The sequence below is a fragment of the Pararge aegeria genome, chromosome 5 (genome assembly GCF_905163445.1).
Source record: "Pararge aegeria chromosome 5, ilParAegt1.1, whole genome shotgun sequence".
In the NCBI taxonomy this organism is placed as follows: domain Eukaryota; kingdom Metazoa; phylum Arthropoda; class Insecta; order Lepidoptera; family Nymphalidae; genus Pararge; species Pararge aegeria.
In genome coordinates, this window is record NC_053184.1 from 18,575,607 (window position 1) to 18,597,130 (window position 21,524).

At 35.1% G+C, this 21,524-nt stretch overlaps 1 protein-coding gene across 3 annotated transcripts in view; it reads left to right on the top strand.

The window, feature by feature from the left end:
- LOC120623998 (proton-coupled amino acid transporter-like protein pathetic) overlaps positions 1 to 21,524 on the top strand; it is a 54,035-nt gene that overhangs the window by 18,594 nt on the left and 13,917 nt on the right. For 2 of the 3 annotated variants that reach the window (XM_039890299.1, XM_039890297.1), the window contains exons 3-4: positions 14,368 to 14,451; positions 18,840 to 18,990. In XM_039890299.1, coding sequence (XP_039746233.1) covers positions 14,368 to 14,451; positions 18,840 to 18,990 — 235 coding nt within the window. Of the gene's footprint in view, positions 1 to 13,513; positions 13,696 to 14,367; positions 14,452 to 18,839; positions 18,991 to 21,524 lie in introns of those variants that run through there. The other variant, XM_039890296.1, reaches the window with a different exon arrangement.

The window sequence follows — 21,524 nt, forward strand, 5'->3', positions numbered from 1 at the left end:
CTAAGAAAATTTCTTATAATTATTTAAACTAGATAGCCAGACAACGGAGAAGCTCTCCAATATGAACATTGTACATCAAAATATACAGAGCTTAACCGGCAAAGAAATTGAAATAGAACTGTTTGTGGAAAAACTCAATATACACATTCTGTGTATTACTGAGCATTGGCTCACTGGTGCACATCCAGCAGTTATATTAAGGAATTTCAAAATGTCAAGTGTGTTCTTCAGAAGGACTGCAATTCATGGTGGGTCCTTAATTTTTGTACACAATAATATAACTTGTAAGGAGCGAAAAGACATAGTTAGTCTTTCTGTTGAACGCACTGTAGAACTATCTTGTGTGGAGCTGGAGCGATTTATAATAGTGTGTGTATATCGTCCCCCCTCAGGTGATTTTAGCCTTTTTGAGGATGTAATGGAAGATGTGCTTAAGCGATTGTCTGTATCCACAAAAAAAGCAATAGTATGCGGGGATTTTAATGTTGATATTTTACTTAGTAATGCAACTACGACTAGGTTGCTAAACTTATTTAAATGTTTTAATTTGAATTATGCTTTTAGTGAACCTACTAGAATCACAGCAACCTCAGCATCGTGTTTAGATAATATTTTTCTCAACTGTGATATCTTAGGTAAATCGATAATAACCAACTTAAGATCAGATCATTGTGGCCAACAAATTACTGTTTTGAATAATATAAACAAAGATAAACATATCGTCAAGTGTAGGCCGATAACTAAGAGCAAATTGACGCGATTCAAAGGTGAAATATCATCCAAAATTCCTGCCCTTGTCTTTAAGAACGGTCATCCTGACAGCATTTATGGTACGCTCTTTAATATTATAGAAAATGAATTTAACAAAATATTCAATTTCAAACATATAGATTTCAATAAAAAAATAAAGTTTAGCGATTGGGCAACTATTGGCATATACAAAAGTAGAGATAATTTGTATGAGCTCTATAGTGAAAAACAATATAACCATACTCCAGCTTTCCTACAACACGTAAAAATGTACTCTAAAACGTTTAAGAACGTTTGCTTTCATGCTAAGTTGCTATACTTTAAGGATCAAATCATAAAGTCGGATAACAAAGTACAAACAACCTGGAAAATTGTTAATAATGAAACTGGGAAAGCTAAATCTCGCAACGTAAACTTTGAATTAATTATTAATGATAATAAAGTTACCGCTGACAGTGAGGTTGCAAGTACCTTTGAAAACTTTTTTCAGAGTGTTCCTATTTTGTTGACTGATTCACTTAATTCTTCACCTACTGCAGCTCAGAGTTTATTGAGGAACAACGTTAATGAGTGCAACGTTTTATTTAATTTTAAACATAATATATCTGCATATGATATAATAAAGAATTTTAAGTTGTTGAAACAGAAAAAAACCGGTGATTTATGGGGTATGTCTGTAATGGTAATATCATTATAGACGTTATTGCCCCTTACTTAGCCATACTTTTTAATGAATGTGTTGATAGAGGTACTTTTCCAAATTTAATGAAACATAGTAAACTTATACCTCTATTTAAATCTGGCAATAAAAACGAGATTAACAATTACAGACCCATTTCAATCTTACCAGCTCTTAGTAAGGTCTTTGAAAAAATTATATTAAATCAACTTTTGAATCACTTCAATGTAAATAACTTACTACATCCGGAGCAGTACGGTTTTACTAAAGGTCGTAGCACCAAGAATGCAGGCGCTAAACTTTTAAAACATGTGTACGATGCCTGGAACGTTCGCAGAATGCCATTGGTGTTTTTTGTGATCTATCCAAAGCATTCGATTGTGTCGATCATAAAACCTTGCTTCCTCAACTAGCCCATTATGGTATCAAAAACGTTGCACTAAATTTGGTTGCCTCTTATCTCAGTGACAGAACCCAAAGGGTTTGCATAAAAGACATTAAGTCGCAGGGGTCGGCTACGTCAATGGGTGTCCCACAGGGTTCTATCTTGGGTCCCTTTCTATTTTTGGTGTATATAAATGATCTACAACATCATGTCAGTGAAACCTGTGACATTGTACTGTTTGCTGATGATACATCTCTAATTTTTAAAACTGATAGAGGTAGAGACAACTCTGACGATGTAAGCCGTGCTAAGTCGCATGTGTCGCACTGGTTTACTGTCAATAATTTACTTTTAAATGCAAAAAAAACTAAGTGTGTGGAATTCATTTTACCAAATGTAAAGAAAGTTAATAAAAATATAATAATAAATGGAGAATCACTAAAAATGGAAGATTCCACAGTTTTTCTGGGCATGACCTTGGATTGTAAGCTTCAGTGGGGTACCCATATAGATACACTAGCAGGTAAACTAAGCTCGGCTGCCTACGCCGTCAGGAAAATTAGACAGATTACTGACGTAGAAACAGCAAGACTTGTTTACTTCGCGTACTTTCATAGTGTGATGTCTTACGGGATCTTATTATGGGGCAAAGCTGCTGATATTGAAACTATATTCATATTGCAGAAAAGAGCTGTACGGTCAATATATAAACTTAAATCACGTGAATCCCTCCGTGAAAAATTTAAAGAAATTGGTATACTTACGGTAGCCTCACAATACATTTATAACAATATAGTATTTGTAAGACAACATATTAGTCTTTATAAACAAAAAGTGGATATAAACAGTCGACTTACAAGAAATGGTCATAAATTAGTGACATCTGCATATCGTCTGCGAAAGGTGCAGAAGTCATTTGTAGGATTGAGTATACGCTTTTATAATATGATTCCTAAGGTAATTTTGGACCTACCAATCCATAAGTTTAAAGAATGTGTTAAAACACATTTATTACAGCGAGGTTATTATACAATTGATGAGTTTCTTAATGACAAGGTTGCTTGGAAGCATCCGGCTCCGCTTTCATCTCTCACAAGATAGAAAAATGAATAGAAAAATGAATGTTAAAATATAAAATGTAAATTTTTGATGTTGGAAAAGAGCAACTGCTGAGTTTCTTGCCGGCTTCTTCTCGGTAGAATCTGCCTTCCGAACCGGTGGTAGAGTCACTACAGACGGACAGACTTGACGTTTCAAAAGTGCTTGTATTAGGGCTACTTGAAATAAATGAATTTTGAATTATGTAATCTGCCATTTTGTAACTGCGGGGCTAGTTTTCTTTAAACTTAACCAAGGACACTTCTTACTAATTCAGCTTTCAAACAAAATAGTAAAATCATCATCCGTCCGGGAGCTATGATGTCACAGAGAGACAGACACACACATACAGACACGTCAAACCTCCCGTTGACGATACGATATTCATGTGATCTCATGTAAAGTATCAACTCACAAAAGGAAGTTTAGAGCGTTGTCGCGAGCATATTGGGGGTGTAATGCCATAAAAGAGCGTCACACCGCTTACCGTGACGGCATACTGGTAGATTTTACTGCCAAAGCGTGCCAATGATTTTACGTAATAATCCGGTAGGATTATTACTCATATGTAGCGGTTAGTGAACATACGTGTACACTAACCACAACACTAGGATTAAGATGAGATAGCGCATATGTCAAAAGTTAGTCTAGTGATGGCATGACTAAGTCATGTGACATGGTGAGCTACACTGCAGCGTGAGTTGTGGCCTTATACTGCGGTTTGGGTTTAAGGACCGGTTGGGTCAATTCTGAAATTCCGAATGGATTATAAATCTAAACCAAAAAGTCACCAAGATGATAATAATACTGCTTTAAGCGATTGTATAACTATATTTTTCAAGCCCCCAGTTTTCTTTTCCAATATTATTTAGTTAGTGTTAGTATTAGGTAGTTTTACGTTGATAAATATATTATTTCTAATTGGTTAAGCCCGTGAACGGAACAACGCCTAAAAACTGCAATGTCGATAGCATAACGTAACGCAATTTGTCAGTGCCGGCAACTCCGTAAAATACACAAGCCACACAATGATGCTAATAAATAATTAAATTTCGATAGCACTATGTCAAAAAAAAATGGTCCTCGTGGGGGTGTTTATATTCTAAATATTACGTTACGTTACGTTACATTCGCGACCGTTGTGCTATTTGCGGCTGTGGCGCCATTTGCGGCTGTTGCGCTATTAGTGGCTTTAGCGCTATTTGTGGCTATTGTTCCATTAGTGGCTGTTGCGCTATTAGTGGCTTTAGCGCTATTTGTGGCTGCTGTTCCATTAGTGGCTGTTGCGTTTTAGCAACAGTACATCTTTTGGCCGGGCGATTTCTTTAGGTTAAGCCGGCTTTACCCTACCCGAGATCTTTCGCTAACAAACGAAGTGGTCTAAGATAATGAATGTAGTTTTCACTATCACCTTCCAATAATGGTAATAATGTATGGATTAACCTTTGATTTTGAATATGAATAATCATTGCACTTGAGAGGATAACTCTTGTGTCATAATAATCTTAAATTAAGTGATAACTCAGGCGCAGTTTTAATATTTTTTGTCTGTGTGTTTATTTGTTAGTCCGTATGCCTGTATGATGCATCTTCAGATCGGCTCAACAGATGTAAACGTGACTTTCACAGATAAATCGAGTAATACAAACAAGGTTCAGGGATACGATGGAAACTTAATACATTTAAAGGAAACTTTCAAAAGGAGAGGGTAGATCAAATTTACGTAAGTCCCACAGGAAATACGAAATACTCCTCGTATGAAAACGTACACAACATCTATACGAAGACGAATATAATGGGGCTGGCTGAAAACCAGTGCTGCGCGTTTTAGTATGCAGCTATACTGAGCCAGCTCCTTTGTTACACATTTTTTTTTTTTTTTATTCTTTAACAATTTTACGACAACAAATACGATTTTTCTTTCTTTCTTTCTTTCTATACTAGTACAATATAACTTCTTGCAAGAAGTAATTTATAGTTAAACAAATGAAAAAATAAATTCACACATCATCCCTTTACTGGGCCACTACAAGGCGCGGGGCTCCTCCACAATGAGAAGGTTTTAGGCCGAAGTCCGAATTAAGTTGGCCCAACGTGGACTTTACATGCCTTTTGAGAACATTATGGAGAACTCTCAGGCATAAAAGTTTCCTCACGATGCTTTCCTTCACCGTTGAATCAAGTGATATTTTAATTACTTAAAACGCACATAACTTAGAAAAGTTAGGGTTGCGTGCTGGTACCTACCCGAACTCAGCCACCGAAAGTGATGCCAATGTACTAAACCGAACTACATATACCTACTTAGGTTCATAGTGATCTTAATAAAACCAGATAGACATTGGAACAACTTTGCCATGACAACCGAAAAAACAAACAAAGACACGGTGATAAGCAATGCGCACGCTGACCCATTTGTTTGGAAACCATAAGCTGTAAAAGGTAGCATCTCGAAACAAAGATTAAACATAATAATACTTTTATTGCATACCAAACAAAAAAATACAGAAAAAAATTGAACAAAAACAAAACACAGCGTATACAATTTGGCGGCCTTATCGTGCCATAGCGATCTATTCCAGGCCACCAATGGCCTAGAAAACCTAATTACAAAAAAGAGGCAGGTGGTGCATATTTACATATAAAAAAATTAATAATTTAATATATAAATATATATGATAGATACGAAAATTACATACAAATACGTGTTTATTAGTATGTAATTTTCTTATATAGGTCTATACAAAAACACAATTCAATAAATTATATTCCTGGTACTCGTTTATTATAACAAAGAAATCTTAAAGTATAAGGTCGTCACAAATATTATTTACTTTCAAGAATCAAGGTCTGATAGGACTCGATCTATAGAATAAAATCCATTTATTTACACACCTTATTACAAATAAAATATTAAAAGGTATTCCTTTTATAAAAAAAAGTTGGTTAGACAGACAGACATACGTACGGATAGATAAACAATTTCACCGCACTTTTTTAGATTGTAACAATTGACGTACCAAGCAAATCGTATGTGTAAATGATCGCCTGTAAACAGAGCAATACTTTGGAAAGCATGCCAGGAACATGTAACATGTAATAACACCGCCAACCAAGCCCCACATACCGAAGCATAGCATTGCAACGATTCTACTTGGCAGTAATAAGCGTAGCAGTAGTACTTCTCCGGACGAACTCGTTATGAAACGCTCTACTAATAGGTACTTAAAGTTACCCTAGCTGCGTTAATATGTCTCCGTCTCTCTCTCTCTTGTTCCTGGTTTGCCTTCGGTGGTGTTCAGTGGTAGCCGAAGTTGTTACAGAGAAATGCCTGCCTCAGTAGGCACCGCTGGCTGGGTTGCGGTTGTGTGCGAAAGCGTTCCCACGACCCAGTCACCAGGCGATGAGTTGGAACACCGTGGGGTTTTAGTCGGTAAGAGTCCGGCATAACCACTGCACCTCCCCGTGGTGTAGTGACTACAGATTTCCCCACTTGAAAAAAAAAAAGGTGAGTCAATATCTCGCGGATGTGTGCGAAAGCGTTCCCGTTGCCACCAGGCGACTGGTAGGAACACCGTGGGGTTTTAGCCGGTGTGAGTCCGACATAACCACCGTGCCTCCCCGTGACGCGGTTGTTTCCATGAGGATTTCACCACAAGAAAAAAAAAGAAAAAACAGTGCGTTAATGTCTGCATGCAAAGTCACATGCATGATCCAGTTTAACCGATAGCGTGGAAACATTTATCGATACTTAATTCATTAAAACTTCAACCAGATTAATAGAATATATAAATTTATTTACGTAAATCTACGTAATTGACAAATGGAATTTGACTTAATTGTAAACTACAGTAGGCTCATATTCCAAAGGTGTTTTCTAGTATGCTTCGCACGTGACGAAATATTATATCACCGCATCCTCAGAACAAGTCAATAGTCATTTTACAAAACGATTTGTTTCGTATTACAGCCTTGTTTCTGTTTTAAAAACGGAATAATTAGTACGTGAAATTCGCGTATCTAATTTTAGTAAAGACGGTTACATTTCTTCAGCTACGTCAATAACGTGACGTCAATAACAGTGATACTATGCTGTATGAAAAACAATGAACAACAAACGTGACTGATATTAATAATTATTATTAATAATATGTTGCAAGATAATGCATCCTATGCTGAATCTGAGATCATTTTACATGTAAAATAATCTCAGATTCAGTCTTCAGAGTCAGTTACAGTGCAATTCTGCAAAGTAACAAAAAATATTTTCAAGAGTCCTAACAACCATTGTTCCACGTTTATTCAAAAGTATTTTTAGTCTCCAAAAAACAAAAGTATCTGGGCACAGTGCTCCTCACACATGGTAGAGTTGACAGGTTTCAAGAGGATAGACCCATCTCGATGCTTTAAAATGACGGTAGGTGGGCTTTAGGGATTATTATCACATGTAATTTATAATAACTGAGACTTAAAACTTTCTGTACTCTTTGAAGCTTGGGTGGGCAAAATTCATCCTTACCCCGGGCTCATCCCAGATCAAAGAGGTTATTACTATATTGTAATATTAATTTTTTACATATTAGACGCTTTTTTGGTTCTACTTTGCTGGCTCGTTTCACTTTTCTATGTTTTATCCACATCCTGAAAGTCCCGCAATTCTTGATGACTTTTAAAGATGTGATAGTTACAAATTACTAGTAACTCATTTAAGGATAGTGTAAGGAAAAACTTCAAACATGGTTCGAACACACTTGATTCACCTGCGGTCGTCCAAACATACAGATACCTACATCAGTGATTAATTGCCCCGTTTTAAAAACCACAGAATAACAGCAATATCACGTATCTACTTTAACTACTCCATTATTCGGTTTCTCGGAACAAAGGAATGTCTTTACTCTGTACCACAACAAATGGTCATAACTATAAACGTGAAGTGAAATGATTGTAGCAATGTTTGTCAGAGATAAGTTATCTTATATGACTTTAAGCGGTAATAGCCAAGTGGTTAGGACTCCAGCTTCACTTTTGGGGGGCCGAGATCGAATCCCAGCACGCACCTTTTCTAACTCATTTGCATTTTAGAAAATTAAAATATAACTTGCTTTAACGGTGAAGGAAAACATCGTCCGAATACCTGCATGCCTAAGAGTTCTCCATAATGTTCTGAAACGCGTACGAAGCCCACCTTCTCATTGATGGCCGATTGGCACAGTGCGCAACGTCCCCGCTTTCTGAGTCCATTGCAGTGGGTTCGATTCCCACAACTGGAAAACGTTTGTGTGATAAACATGAATGTTATTCAGTGCCTGGGTGTTTATATGTGTATTAAAAGTATTTATGTATATTATTTATAAAAATATTCATCAGTCATCTTAGTACACAGCGTGAGAAACGCCGTAAAATTAAATTCCATCCTCACCATCTGGAAGCCTTGTATTCTTAATGCTGTTCAAAATACCAGATCTTTTCTACCGCGCACTTTCAAATTGTGGAACAATCTTACATCTTATGTGTTTCTTCCAAAATACAATCTAGGGTTATTCAAGGGGCGGATAAACAAACTCCTTTAAAGCCGGCATCGCATCGGTGGCTCCTCTGATGTTACAGATGTGTATGGGCGGTGGTGATCACCTAACATCAGGTGACCCACTTGCTCGTTTTCCCGCTATTGATATATATAATAAATGCTATGCATGCTAAGTTATGTATTTATTTTTTTATTGTGGGCGGGGATCCATGTCTCGTGGCGGGTGGTTCAGAATTTTACTTTGTGGTAAAAATATTTGTTTGAGCTAATTTATTCTTCTTCCGAATTGGTACCAAGCTTATGTTTCCATAGAATACGTAGATATATATGTGTTGCTACGAATTCTGTCATGGAAATAATAAAATTAAGAAATACACAGCTAGTAAAACATAAACATAAAAGACAAAATATTACTCTTTGTTTCAACAATAGTTATTGTCTTAAAAGCCATCTGCGAATAAATTTGTATGAATTAGTACGTTCTCAAATCGGTAGGAAAACTATATACGCAAGGTAAATGAACTAAAAGAATAACGCTAAGGAAATAATTACCATTAATCAAACTCATCCATCACTTAAACCTGACAGAAAAATCCCACCAGGATTCAGTTTACTCAGACTAATGAATAATGATAAGGATCATTAATTATAGAGGCAAGTACATGCGGAAAACCTTGTCCAATTTTTTACTTTCTGACAGCTATCTTCTGAGGGTATTTTCAAATTAGCCGCCATGAGAATAGAATAGAATAGAATACTATTTTATTGTTCACTGTTTACGCATAGAAAAGCAGTTGACAAGGCCTAGAAAAGCCTCCAAAATAGTATACAGGCGTACAAAAATATCAAAAAAATATTATTAAATAAGCATAAAAATCTAAGTATCACCAAAATGTAGAATCAATATCAAATAAAATTAAATGATTATCAACAATTAAAACAAAAGAATTTAGTAAAGTAAATGAGTAATATATGCATTCTTTTAAAAATTTAAACACCATTGAAATCGAGGTGAAAAAAAGAAATTTAAACGGATTGTTATTAACCTTTTAAAATTTCATAGTAATGATACTGAACATCAAAGTCAGGAGAATAACAGTCCTCACGTCAACAATCGTCGAAAAATTTATAGCCTTTAGCAATCAACCACTTTATTAAAACAATTTTAAATTTGAATATGGGAGATACACAACGTGTAATGGAATTACGAAATACTGTTAAAGAGTGCGTAAGTATATAACGTAAGGAATCACCATGTAGAAATATTAAAACAAAAGAAGCATATTTATTTTTCATACAAACTAAGTCAAAAAGTATTTTATTTCTTTCAGTAAAAACTATGGCAATGGGTTACCCATATATATGAAGTAGTAAAAAAATGGCATTTTGCAATGGCGGCCATAACTATCACATCTTTAAAAGTCATCAAGAAAGTCCCGCAATTCTTGATGAATTTAAAGATGTGATAGTTACAAATTACTAGTAACTCATTCAAGGATAGTGTAAGGAAAAACTTCAAACATGGTTCATTTTGCAATGGCGGCCATCTTGGATTTGAAATTTGTTCAAAATGCATAGTATTCTACTTGTTTGTTTTTAAAATATCTTTATTAATTAAATAATTGTATTACAGTTTATATCCTAGTGACTAGCCCAGGTTGAACAAATATATAATATATTACTTACAGTTTAGCAGGTTACAACACCTTTTTAAAACTTTACAGCATATAAACTAAACATTTTTAACAACTTATTGAGCCACATAAAAGATGATAATAACTTGTTTTACGTAGAACTTAGTACAGACGTACGTTTATTAATAAAAGTACATGCATTTAATTGTTAAAGATCCTATTGTTTTAAATTAAGCTCAATAGTATTCTACTAATCATGCCCTTTCATTTGATACCCATATTGAGGGAACAATGAAAAAATATGAAATCCGCGGCCATCTTAAATAGATTTTCATCAAGCACAACATTCCCGACTAATTCGAGTAACGGCGGCCATTTTGGATCGATTTTCATCAAAAATAGCTAACACTCCCGACTCGACCATGGCAATTTCAATGTTGACATTTTACTAGACAATGCAACAGCTCATAGGTTGCTTAACTTATTTAAATGTTTTAATATGAGTCCCACTTTTAGTAAACCTACTAGAATAACTGTAACTTCAGCATCCTGCTTAGATAATATTATATAGAAATTGTGACTTTTTAGATAGAAAAATGATTAATAGTATAATTCAAGGTCAGATCATTGTGGTCAACAAATTACTGTTTTAAATTCTACCAATAAAAACAGACAAATTATAAAGTGTAGGCCAATAGCTAAGATTAAATCAACGTGAAATTTCACGTTTGATTTTTTTTAATTTCACTAACAGACATACTTAACGTTACAAGTATGTCTGTAACGTCAACACTTACACTTCTTAACTTTCGCTTTTAAAGTGAAATAAATGAATTTTGAACTTTGACTAAATCACCTTTTAAACAAAAATAAACAATACAAATCCGTTTATCTGATCGAAACATACGACGCCACAGACAGACAAACCCATACACACAGACACGTCAAACTTATAACACCCCGTCGTTTTTGCGTCAGGGATCGAAAGGAGAAATAAAATGGAGACCCCGCAGGGATCCGGAACTAATATTTCTTTTGAAATTCCCTGACAGTAATAATATTAAGTCCAACTAATCACACAAATACACGAAATTATATATTAGAGATGAGCATTCCATTCTTGTTATAAAAGTTTACAACCAACGTAGCTAGAAACTTAATATCGATAGTACCTAATCATTCATCATTGTATTGTTGTTATATAATTAAAATAAATGGGTCATGGTAAATTGGTCGCATGATTAAATACATGCCATGGCAGGTTAATGGCGCGTGACGTCACAAATCACAGATAAATGAGATAATTATTGAGGTACCTACAACATCTGCCTGCTGCTACGCCGTCATACTATAAACCTGCCTGGAACAATTAATTCCTGTTTTCTTATTTTTTCTTATAGTAATGATTGATAGACCAAGAAAGGGCCCACCTGATGGTATCTGGAAAACCATCGCGTATAGATAATGCAATCCTTTCCAAAGAATAGAAGGCATGAAAGGAACCATAGAATTAAGAACATAAAGAATCCTCATTCAGCCATTATTGTAAGCAGTGCATTGTGTCCAAAAACAGTTAAAACGCCCCGAGCACGTCTTACTTCACACCAGCGGAATATTGCTAGGTCACAATTTTTTTCCAATTTTCCCACTTTATGGTGAACGCTTAGAACATTAGAGGTAAAATAATTACTGTCAACTCCCAAATAATAGGTGACTAGCAGCAGTGCCGTGCATAGCGGGAATGCACAAGGTATGCAGATTAATTATTATGCACTATGCAGAAACCGTGTACACGACTAATATTGAAGCAGCAAAAACCACTCAACTTTAGATTGGTTACTCGAACAAACTGTTAGTCAGTGGCGTGCATAGCGGGTAAGCAAAGGGTATCATCTCGATAAAAAATAATCCGCGCAACGGATTTTTAGGTTGACGTGGTTTTTTGGATAGGCATAGTTGTAATATTAGAAAGCTTTTGAGTTTGTTTGGTTGAACGCGCTAATCTCAACAAATCACGCTACGACCAATATCCATTGGTCTATCATTGATGAGAAATTCCTTTTTGAGAGATTCCGATGCGAGCGATGGGTAAATGGTAAACGTTACACCAAACGACGGCAGTATGTAATTAGTATATCGGAATTGTTTCTTTAAAGTTGTATAAAACAGTCCGCCATATTTTTTTGTAGTTGACTCATTCGCGGACGAAGTCGCGACGGTCCGCTAGTCATACTATAGGTGTTTTCCTTCCTTCCTTCATTCCTTTATGTCTTATCTACGAACGTGACAATTATCTGTTAAAGCCAAGTTACATGGTAATTGCAGGTGCCCTTGTGAGATAGCTTTATGAGCTCAAAACACATCTTCTACCTTATATTTTTTATCCTTATATTAGCTATTATATATAGCCTTATACTACTGCTATTGGTACGTCTGCGTCTGCGGAAGCGGTGATAGCCCAGTGGGTAAGACTTCGACTTCACTTTCGGGGGGGTCAAGTTTCGAATCCCTCTCCCTCTCATAACTCAGAAATTTAGAGGTGCGTGACCTCTAAATTTCTGAGTTATGCGCGTTTTAAGAAATTAAAATATCACTTGCTACAGGCCAATATCGTGAGGAAACCTGCATGCCTGAGAGTTTTCAATAATGTTCTCAAAGGTGTGTGGAGTCCACCAATCGGCACTAAGCCAGAGTGGTGGACTACGGCCTTAACTTTTCATTGTGGGAGGAAACCCGTGTCCTGTAGTGGGCCGGTAATGGATAGGTATGATGGTGATGTTGAAAAACGTTTTAATACTTTTTATTTCATTACTGTATATTAATAATAAATTAGTTTTTTTTAAGTATACAAAAATTTAATCATCTAAATAAAGGTCCCAGGTTCTATTCCCGGTGGGATAACTTTGTAAATTTATAATATCATCTGAATTATCTCCGAGCTGGTCTGGTTTGAGGCTTTGGCCATGGCTAGTTACGACTCTACCAGCAAATAAGTTTGCCAAGCGATTAAGCATTGCAATACGATGTATCGAAAATGATTAAAAGAATGGGTTTAATATAACTATTCGGGTCAGTCAGCTATCAACTTCTCTCTCAACTGGTGGTGAGTGATGAACTTACCACCAGTTGAAACTGCAGTCAAGGGGTAACTTGTAGAGGAATAAAAAAACTGGAAACATAAATCATTCTTTTGTTTCTGTTCTATGTATTAATAATTAAAAAAAAATACTAAACATAACAAACGCGCGAGAATAGTGATTGTTATAATAAAAAGTAGCAACGCAAATGCATAATTCGAATGATGCAATAAAAAACACCTCTTTCATCACCTTCGCTGAACCTAGCTGATTGAGGTCAAATTCACCATGAATTGACAATCAATAAACAACTTCTTACCCTCTGGATTGACGACTCTTGATTGGTCGCCTGTGTTGGAAATAAACATTTCATTCCACAACGCCTCATACATTTTTGTACTCTGTTGCAAGACCTTTACGGAGCAAGATTTGCTGCTAATTTTATTACTCGTAACTTAATTTCGCACAATGCATCACCGCCATGATATTAGTGAAGATAAATCAAGAAAGAAAAGAAGTTTTCTGAACACTCTCATGAAAAGGTTCGAATTAATACATTTTATAAACTCATAATGTTTTCTTTTTTTTATTCAAGACCCTACCTGCATCTCATCTTCTTTACAGCTATAATAATTTACTTTATTTATTTATGTATTCAATACATCTTCTTTTCTCATATTTAGAGGACATCGCAAATGAAACTAAAGACCTCCTCTTTACTTCGTAATTTCCTTTATATCTGGTAATTAATGCATTCTCAAATATATAAGTTATTTCTTAGATTTCGGCCATACGTGAACAAGCGGCGTGGTGGATCAGAAACGAATCGGGAGCGACATAGAGAAACTGTCGTGGAGCTCACGTGCGATGTTGTGGGAAGTAATGTAAAGGAGATAGTAGGCGCGAGGCGTGGTGACGTGACACTTATGTTAAAGCGGAGAGCGGCGTTGTGGGAATATTTCATCTAGACCACCCCAAGGTCTTTTAAGGGGCTTTAATGAATTGGACTAGATTTCTGTAACTTAAACTAAATTATAGGTCTAAATATAACGTTGAAAGTTTGTTTTTTTTACACCACCAAACAATCTTAAACAAATAGTTTGTTTTATACTTATATTACTTAGATGTTTAATTAGTGCTACTTTGTGTCTGTTATCTCTAATAAAATTAGTTTTTTAAAGTACATCTTATTTAATGTTCGCCTTTTATTTCAGAATCGAGCTTGCATACAATGGTTCCCGAGAAGACCTGGACCCTTACGTGCCAGCGGATCACAGACCTTTGGAATCCAACACATCGTAAGTTAAATTAAAGTGTTTTTCGAGATACTGAGGATTTCAGATCGCGAAAGATAGATAAAATTATTTATTCAATTATAAGCGGCATGACATAGAAATATCATGCCGCATGCGTTTTGTCATAAAGGCGTTTCGTTTTCATTTAGTTTCAGTTTTAATAGTAAAATTAGGTAAATGTCAACTTCTTGGTCGACTCAAAAATGTCTAATTATATTAGGTTATACACGATTGATAAATTCCTTAACGACAAGGCTGCTTAGAAGCAGGCCACTCCGATCTCATATCTCACGAAACAGGAAAATTCTAAAGATTTTTAAACTATAAAACGATGTTGGAAAAGAGCAATCTGCTGAGTTTCTTGCCGGCTCACTTCAGAGGAATCTGTCTTCAGAACCGGTGGTAGAGTCACTACAAACATACTGACTTGACGTTTCAAAAGTGCTTTTAAACTAGGCCTACTCGAAATAAATGAATTTTGAATTTGAATATCACAAAAAATATAATATAAAATACTTCAAATAAGTATTGAATATATAATAAAGGTTATAAAGGTTATAAAGGTTATAAAGGTTAATCTTTCCATTTTCACACTTCGGTACGCCTTCAATTCCATGAAGCAACTTAGCTATTCTGAAGTTTATAAATCGCGGCCACATTAAAGCTGTGGCTAAAGAAAAAAAACTAATAACTGACAGCAACCTGTCAGTTTCAAGGAAAATAATAGAGGTCAGTAGTTTATGAATATTAATAAAAATTGTAATTAAAAAAAATATAGACGCAAAATGTTATCCTATAATTTCAATTTTTTTTTTTGTGACACAATAAGAGAGGGCTCTTAATAACTTTTGTTATCAATTTATTATTTTAAAGGGGATAAAGTTGTTAGTCTATGTTAATACCTGTACGATTTCACAGACAGACGCCAAACCAGTCACATTGTAATTGAACTGGTAACACCGCTGTCGGAAGCTAAAAATATTAAAGATGGAACGCCCATTCTTCGAGGTTGAAATATAATGTTTTTACTAGATGAAGCCACATCTGGCTCCATTCTATTCATAATCTTTCATCTTTAGAAGCTATCTCACTTGGATTACTTTTTGAACCCTCGAAGGTTTTTTTTGTAGGAAAATTATATTACGTATTTCCGTTCCTTTTATCCTTGGCTGTGTTTCTGTTAAAACACACGTGTCAGATTAAGGACTTTTTTACACTTGTTCCGAGTCGATTTTGAGATAATATTTAAAGTTGTCAGTAATGGAATTTAGGCCGGCTTTTTCACAGAAGCCGGCCTAAATTCCATTTACCATTTGATGCATTTGAAATTACTAACAATTTGTCTGTCTGTTGTTCGTTTTTACTATTACATCTCAATTATTGCTCTTCTAAGCATCTTGTGCAGCAAATAATGATACATTTTTCACCACCCTCCTCTTAACACAGATGTCGTACGCGGCGACTATGGGAATATAACAAAAATTCAAATTTCGAAATTCATTTATTTCAACTAGGCCTACGCACTTTTGAAACGTCAAGTAACGGTGTAAGAGCAGTGGATTTAGCTGTGCTACTAATTGCATCTACGGTTATAAATCCATCTTCCTAGCGTAGGGATTATGGGCAAATTCCCTTGTTATACTGTTATAGGTTACTGATTGTAAACAACTTTTAATTTTGCCAAGTGTTAAAACTAAAGCTACCAGGGTTCCAAACGCGTTGTCTAAGAACTTTGTATCTTAAGTTTTACATACCAAAGCTGCCGACCCGCCGAAACAGCCCAGACGTTTCCAGGAGAATGGCTTGAAAAGCCATTTTCCTGGAAATGCACAGCGCTACCTGAACTTTGGGCCTGTCAATTAAGTTACAGTTTATAGATTCTCTCTCAAACTATAAACACTCAAATCCCTTAAAAAGAAAAACATGTATATGTTTTGAACTAAAAAACACTTATTACTAGCAGCTAAGACAAGAATTAAACTTGAAGAAAAACTATTCGTTTGAGTGAGTGCAATCTATCAAAAGATACTTCTGTGAAAAAGCTAGGCCAACTAACAATAAAATATATTTTTTGCATTCATAGCCCGATCATTGAGAAAGGCTTTATACTTTTTAACATTTCAATCCTTAGAAGCTTAGACTTAGCTTAAACTCTGTCATTTTTCAAGTACTAGTTGAGTTGTAAAAACTTTTTTTACATTTTTGCTTTTTTATATTCGTATTGGATAGAAGCAGGCGTCACTTTGCGGAAATCCATGATATATTATCAAAATTAAGCTTAATTTGCTATACTCCGCGAAAAGCAGGAGAATCTGTGTGGTGTAATTTACAATTTCTTCAATCCTTATAGCCCACACCAAACAGATCCTCGGCAATACACCCTCTACGCACGTTTCGCTCCGAAACCGGAGCATCATCAGGAGATGTTGACTTTACAATGAATAATTGTTAATAACAATTATTCATTGTAAAGAATAATTGTTGTAAATTACACCACACAGATTCTCCTGCTTTTCGCGGAGTATAGCAAATTAAGCTTAATTTTGATAATTTTTATATTCGTGCAACGAGCGGGTGGTACAACGCGGTTAGTCGTGGAATGAATGTTTAAATGGGACAAATTTGTTATTTAGAAGTAGGTAATATGCAAACAAAAACGCGGAGAACTATTTTACAGCTTTAATTGACACAAAAACATCTTTTTTGTTTTTGTAAGGTGTTTGTCACGTACCTCGAAACAAAATGACACTAATATTAGTGTATGTAAATAACATAAAGTATATCCTTGGAAAGCTCAACTGTTCTGGGGACGCCACATTTGCACGACAATACTTTTTACAGTGTTTAAAAAAAAAAAAAATATCTGCTATACCTACCTATGGTAGGGTTCAGGTTTATTATTTTCCTGGTAAGGCTTTAAATAAAGCACTTGGGACTTTTGGACGATAAGTATATTGACACATTATTGTAAGTATAAAAGGCGACACATTTGGCGAATTATTCACTTAACAATTATTCATTGTGAAGTCAACATCTCCTGAGGATGCTCCCGTTTCGGAGCGAAACATGCGTAGAGGGTACATTGCCGAAGAACTGTTTGGTGTGAAGTATAAGGATTGAAGAAATTATAAATTACACCATACAGATTCTCCTGCTTTTCGCGGAGTATAGCAAATTTAGCTTATAATGTGTCATGGATTTCCGCGAAGTAACGCCTGCTTCTATCCAACCTATATAATATAATGATGGTTTATTGATTGATTGATAGATTGATATGATGATATGGCGTACGATAACTATGTCGGTTGGTTTGATATCGTTTAGTATAATTTTATTGCTTAAAGGTTCAATAACCTGAAAAATGTGTACCGTTTTACGCTCCAATTGGTATTTTTCGAGTATATATATATATAGCTTTTAGATTATACAGTAATTTACTTTCAATTCTTATATGTATATTACGCGCTTCCAATATATTATTTGTTTGAATTGGGAACAATATTTACATATTATAAAACAAAGTCACCCGCCGCTTCTGTCTGTCTGTCTAGGAAAAACTGAAAAACTACTGATTTTCATACGGTTTTCACTAATGAACAGAGTGACTCATGCGGAAGGTTTGCGTGTATATTTCATTATTGTTTTCTGTAAATTGGCTGAAATATAACGATGTTTGCTAAAGAAACTATACCAACAGCTTTCTGGCGAACAGCGCGAAAATGATAGATGATACATAAAAATAATGTACTACATGTTTAAAGTAATCATTATAATCTACAAAAAAATCCAAGAGACTATATGTCCAACTGTTAGGGTTAAGTCACAATAACCGCTTTTTGTTATAATTTGTCAATCAAAACATGGGTACAATAGAAAGATGACATTCCTGTCATGGTATTAATCCTTATACAAATAAATACTTGATAGATAAATTACCTGCAAATTCCTCTTTCAATTATTCAAATTGGACATATCGTGTAGTTGTACGACGGGTATAGACAGCCGCCCGGCCACGTGGAATATAGTTTCGATGTAAAACTGGACCCGGTAGGAGTCGCTGTAATTAGGCTCTAGGGTTTTAAGAAATTCAGACCGGTAATAACTGATTTGGTGCAGACGAAATTTCGCGGGTCAGTTAGTAAATAATAAATAATTCAGTTGTACAGCAACCGCTCCATGAACTCTAAATTGCTTGTAAATATGTCAATTTTATTTGAACAAAGCTCAGTATTCACGTTTGTAGATAAGGCCAATTGAATTGAATTGTTTTGTTGACGTTTTTTTTAATAGAGTCTATAGCGTAAGTATGAAGTATGTAAAAATATACTGTTCTGCCATCACCACACGGCATTACCTACTAGCCTTGTACTTATGATCCTTCTAACTTCCAGGAGTTTTGGAGCATTGGCCCACTTGCTGAAGGCATCTCTCGGTTCCGGAATACTGGCGATGCCTCTAGCCTTCAAGAATGCCGGTCTCGTGGTCGGAGTGTTCGCAACTATTATAATCGGCTTCGTTTGTGCACACGTTATCCATGTTCTAGTAAGTACTAAGCTACCATTTCATGATGAGTCTTACGTACTCGTATGAAAAACGTAAAGAGTTGAATAATAATTGTAATGTTATATAATCCACGACAAGCAACCATATTCAACCATATTTTCCACATTTAACATTTAGGTTCAAATGGGGTCACGAACTTCTAACTTCTAACTTTCTTCTTTTTTAATTTTTTTTTATTCATCTTTATTTTCAAAAAGATTATAAAAATTAATTACTAGTGGTCTCCACACTAGGTAGCCTGTATTGTGGAGACCATGAAAGACTTATCTTTTAAATTAGCATAGGACTAGGAGACTTTTACATTTTATGATCTATATATTGATATATTAAAGATACCAAGATACAATTAGATATATACATTGAGGTAGGGTATGATAAATAAATATATATGTTCTTTATAGCGTAAAATTAACTTCGTTTGTATAGAAAATCGTCTAAATGAAGTGTCAATTAGAAAAGAAAGGAAGCGCTAAGTGGTGCCATACTTCCCGACCGAACCTTAAATCAAAAGTGAGTTTAATGTCTTACAAACAGCTTTGTGTTGCGTAAGTGTAATGGTAAACGTCCATTGCTACGTACTTTGTGTACTTTTGGTGCACTTTACCTGCGTTAGCACGAAGGTTTCGAAGCCAAGTACTACTGTTTTACTTAGTTTGTTGCAATGCTGTGTAAAACCAACAGACACATGCAAACCTCACTTCCAAAAATTAAAAATATTGACTAGTGCATGCCTGTACATTTATGAAGTTGTTGTATTCATCAAATTAAATGGAAATCTGTTTAGGTTCTCTGAGAGTGCAAGGAGGCGAAATAAAATTTGTTTTTCAAAACTTTCATCTGCGCAGTTTAGCAAAAGTGTTTTTAATATGGTACCTAAGATTTACAATAAATTACCGGAAGAGCTGACTGATAAAAATCTTAGTACATATAAGCTGAAACGCAAATTAAAACAATATCTGACTGAAAAATGTTATTATTCCGTAGATGAGTACTTTGCTGATACTTAAGGCCTAAATTAAATTCATTGTCATTGTAATTAATTAATTTATATTTTAATTGACGTAATCTAATTATGAATGTTTTTAATTATTTTTAAGTTCAGATTTACATGCCTCTAAATCGGCTAAAACACTGTTCCTTATAATATTTTTAACATCTATATTTTCACGTTTTTTTGCAAATAAATGATTATGATTATGATTCTGAAGTGTGTGGTTGCCGGTGTAATAAGGACCATAAGGCTTAACATCTATGCCTCAGGTTGATGGACACAGGGGGTACTTTGCAGGACGTGTACCTTCCTTCCAGATTGAAGTACTGCTCTGTTTATAGGCGATGGTTTTCCACCATCAGGTGAACCGCCCGCTTGGTTCGTCAATTATAACAATTAAAAAATAAACTACCTAAAAGAAATTGTAAAAAGCGCAGCTTTAAAAATTGTCGTATGATAGGTGATACGTAAGGCTGACTCGCCAACTTGGACAAAAAATGTGGTGAGATGGGTTGGTGCGCGTTTGTAGGTTTCAGGTGCTTTCTTATTCGTGCACTTTGAACGTTATTTTCTTTTTACTCCACCATAAGTTAGCCCTTCTTTAGCCCTTGACTGCAATCTGTCCTGGTGTTAAGTGATAATGCAGCCTAAGGTGCTAACGGGTAAACCTTTTTGTTATATGGCACCCAAATTAGTTTTTTTTCGCTTGGCGGCTCGTCTTTGTTGGCAGGGTGGTAGCCAGCTTCTAGACTGCGACATTTTTTTTTACATTTGATATTTTTCCAAGCAAAATAAAAATTTAAATTGTTATACATCACAATCATGAATAAAGCAAGTTATTTCACGGATAGATTATTTATCTTTTTGGGAAACTATACTACGTCACAAAACGTAGATAAGAGCTATCGTTTTTATATAAATAACAAAGCAAAGTTATATTTGTGCGTGGCGTATTCGTGCGCAACAGTTGAACAGTACCTTTACAATTCACACTTTCACAAATCACAAAGCGACACCGCAGTTTTCCCTTTTGTTATGGCAATAAAAATAATATGACACCTACCACTGCCTGGTGCTTGCGCAATTTACTTGTTTGGAAATAAATGCAATGGAATGTAAATATACTTTTATTCAGTCATCAACGAGCTGTTCAAACCGTGACTTAAATGAGGTGTTTCATCACAATTTGAGAATTTACACTATAGTGAAACTGCTCGGGCAATCTCCGACAACATTGTGTTAAAAATTTTTTTACCCGTCTATTAAACAGTCAAGTTTTATCACTATTCTCAGCCATATCATTTCATTTATCCTCTATACGTGTCAGCTTTGGTTTAACTACAACAAAAATATACGTACAACACGCAGTAAAACACGTAGCAGTATCAGAGTGCAGTATAAAATACTTTGCTACTTTTTTTACGTGTATATTGAGATGGGGTTTTACCTGAATTAAACAATTATTATTATTATTTATCAACTATTTAATTTGGTGGTAAGTTATAATGCAATCGAGTATAGC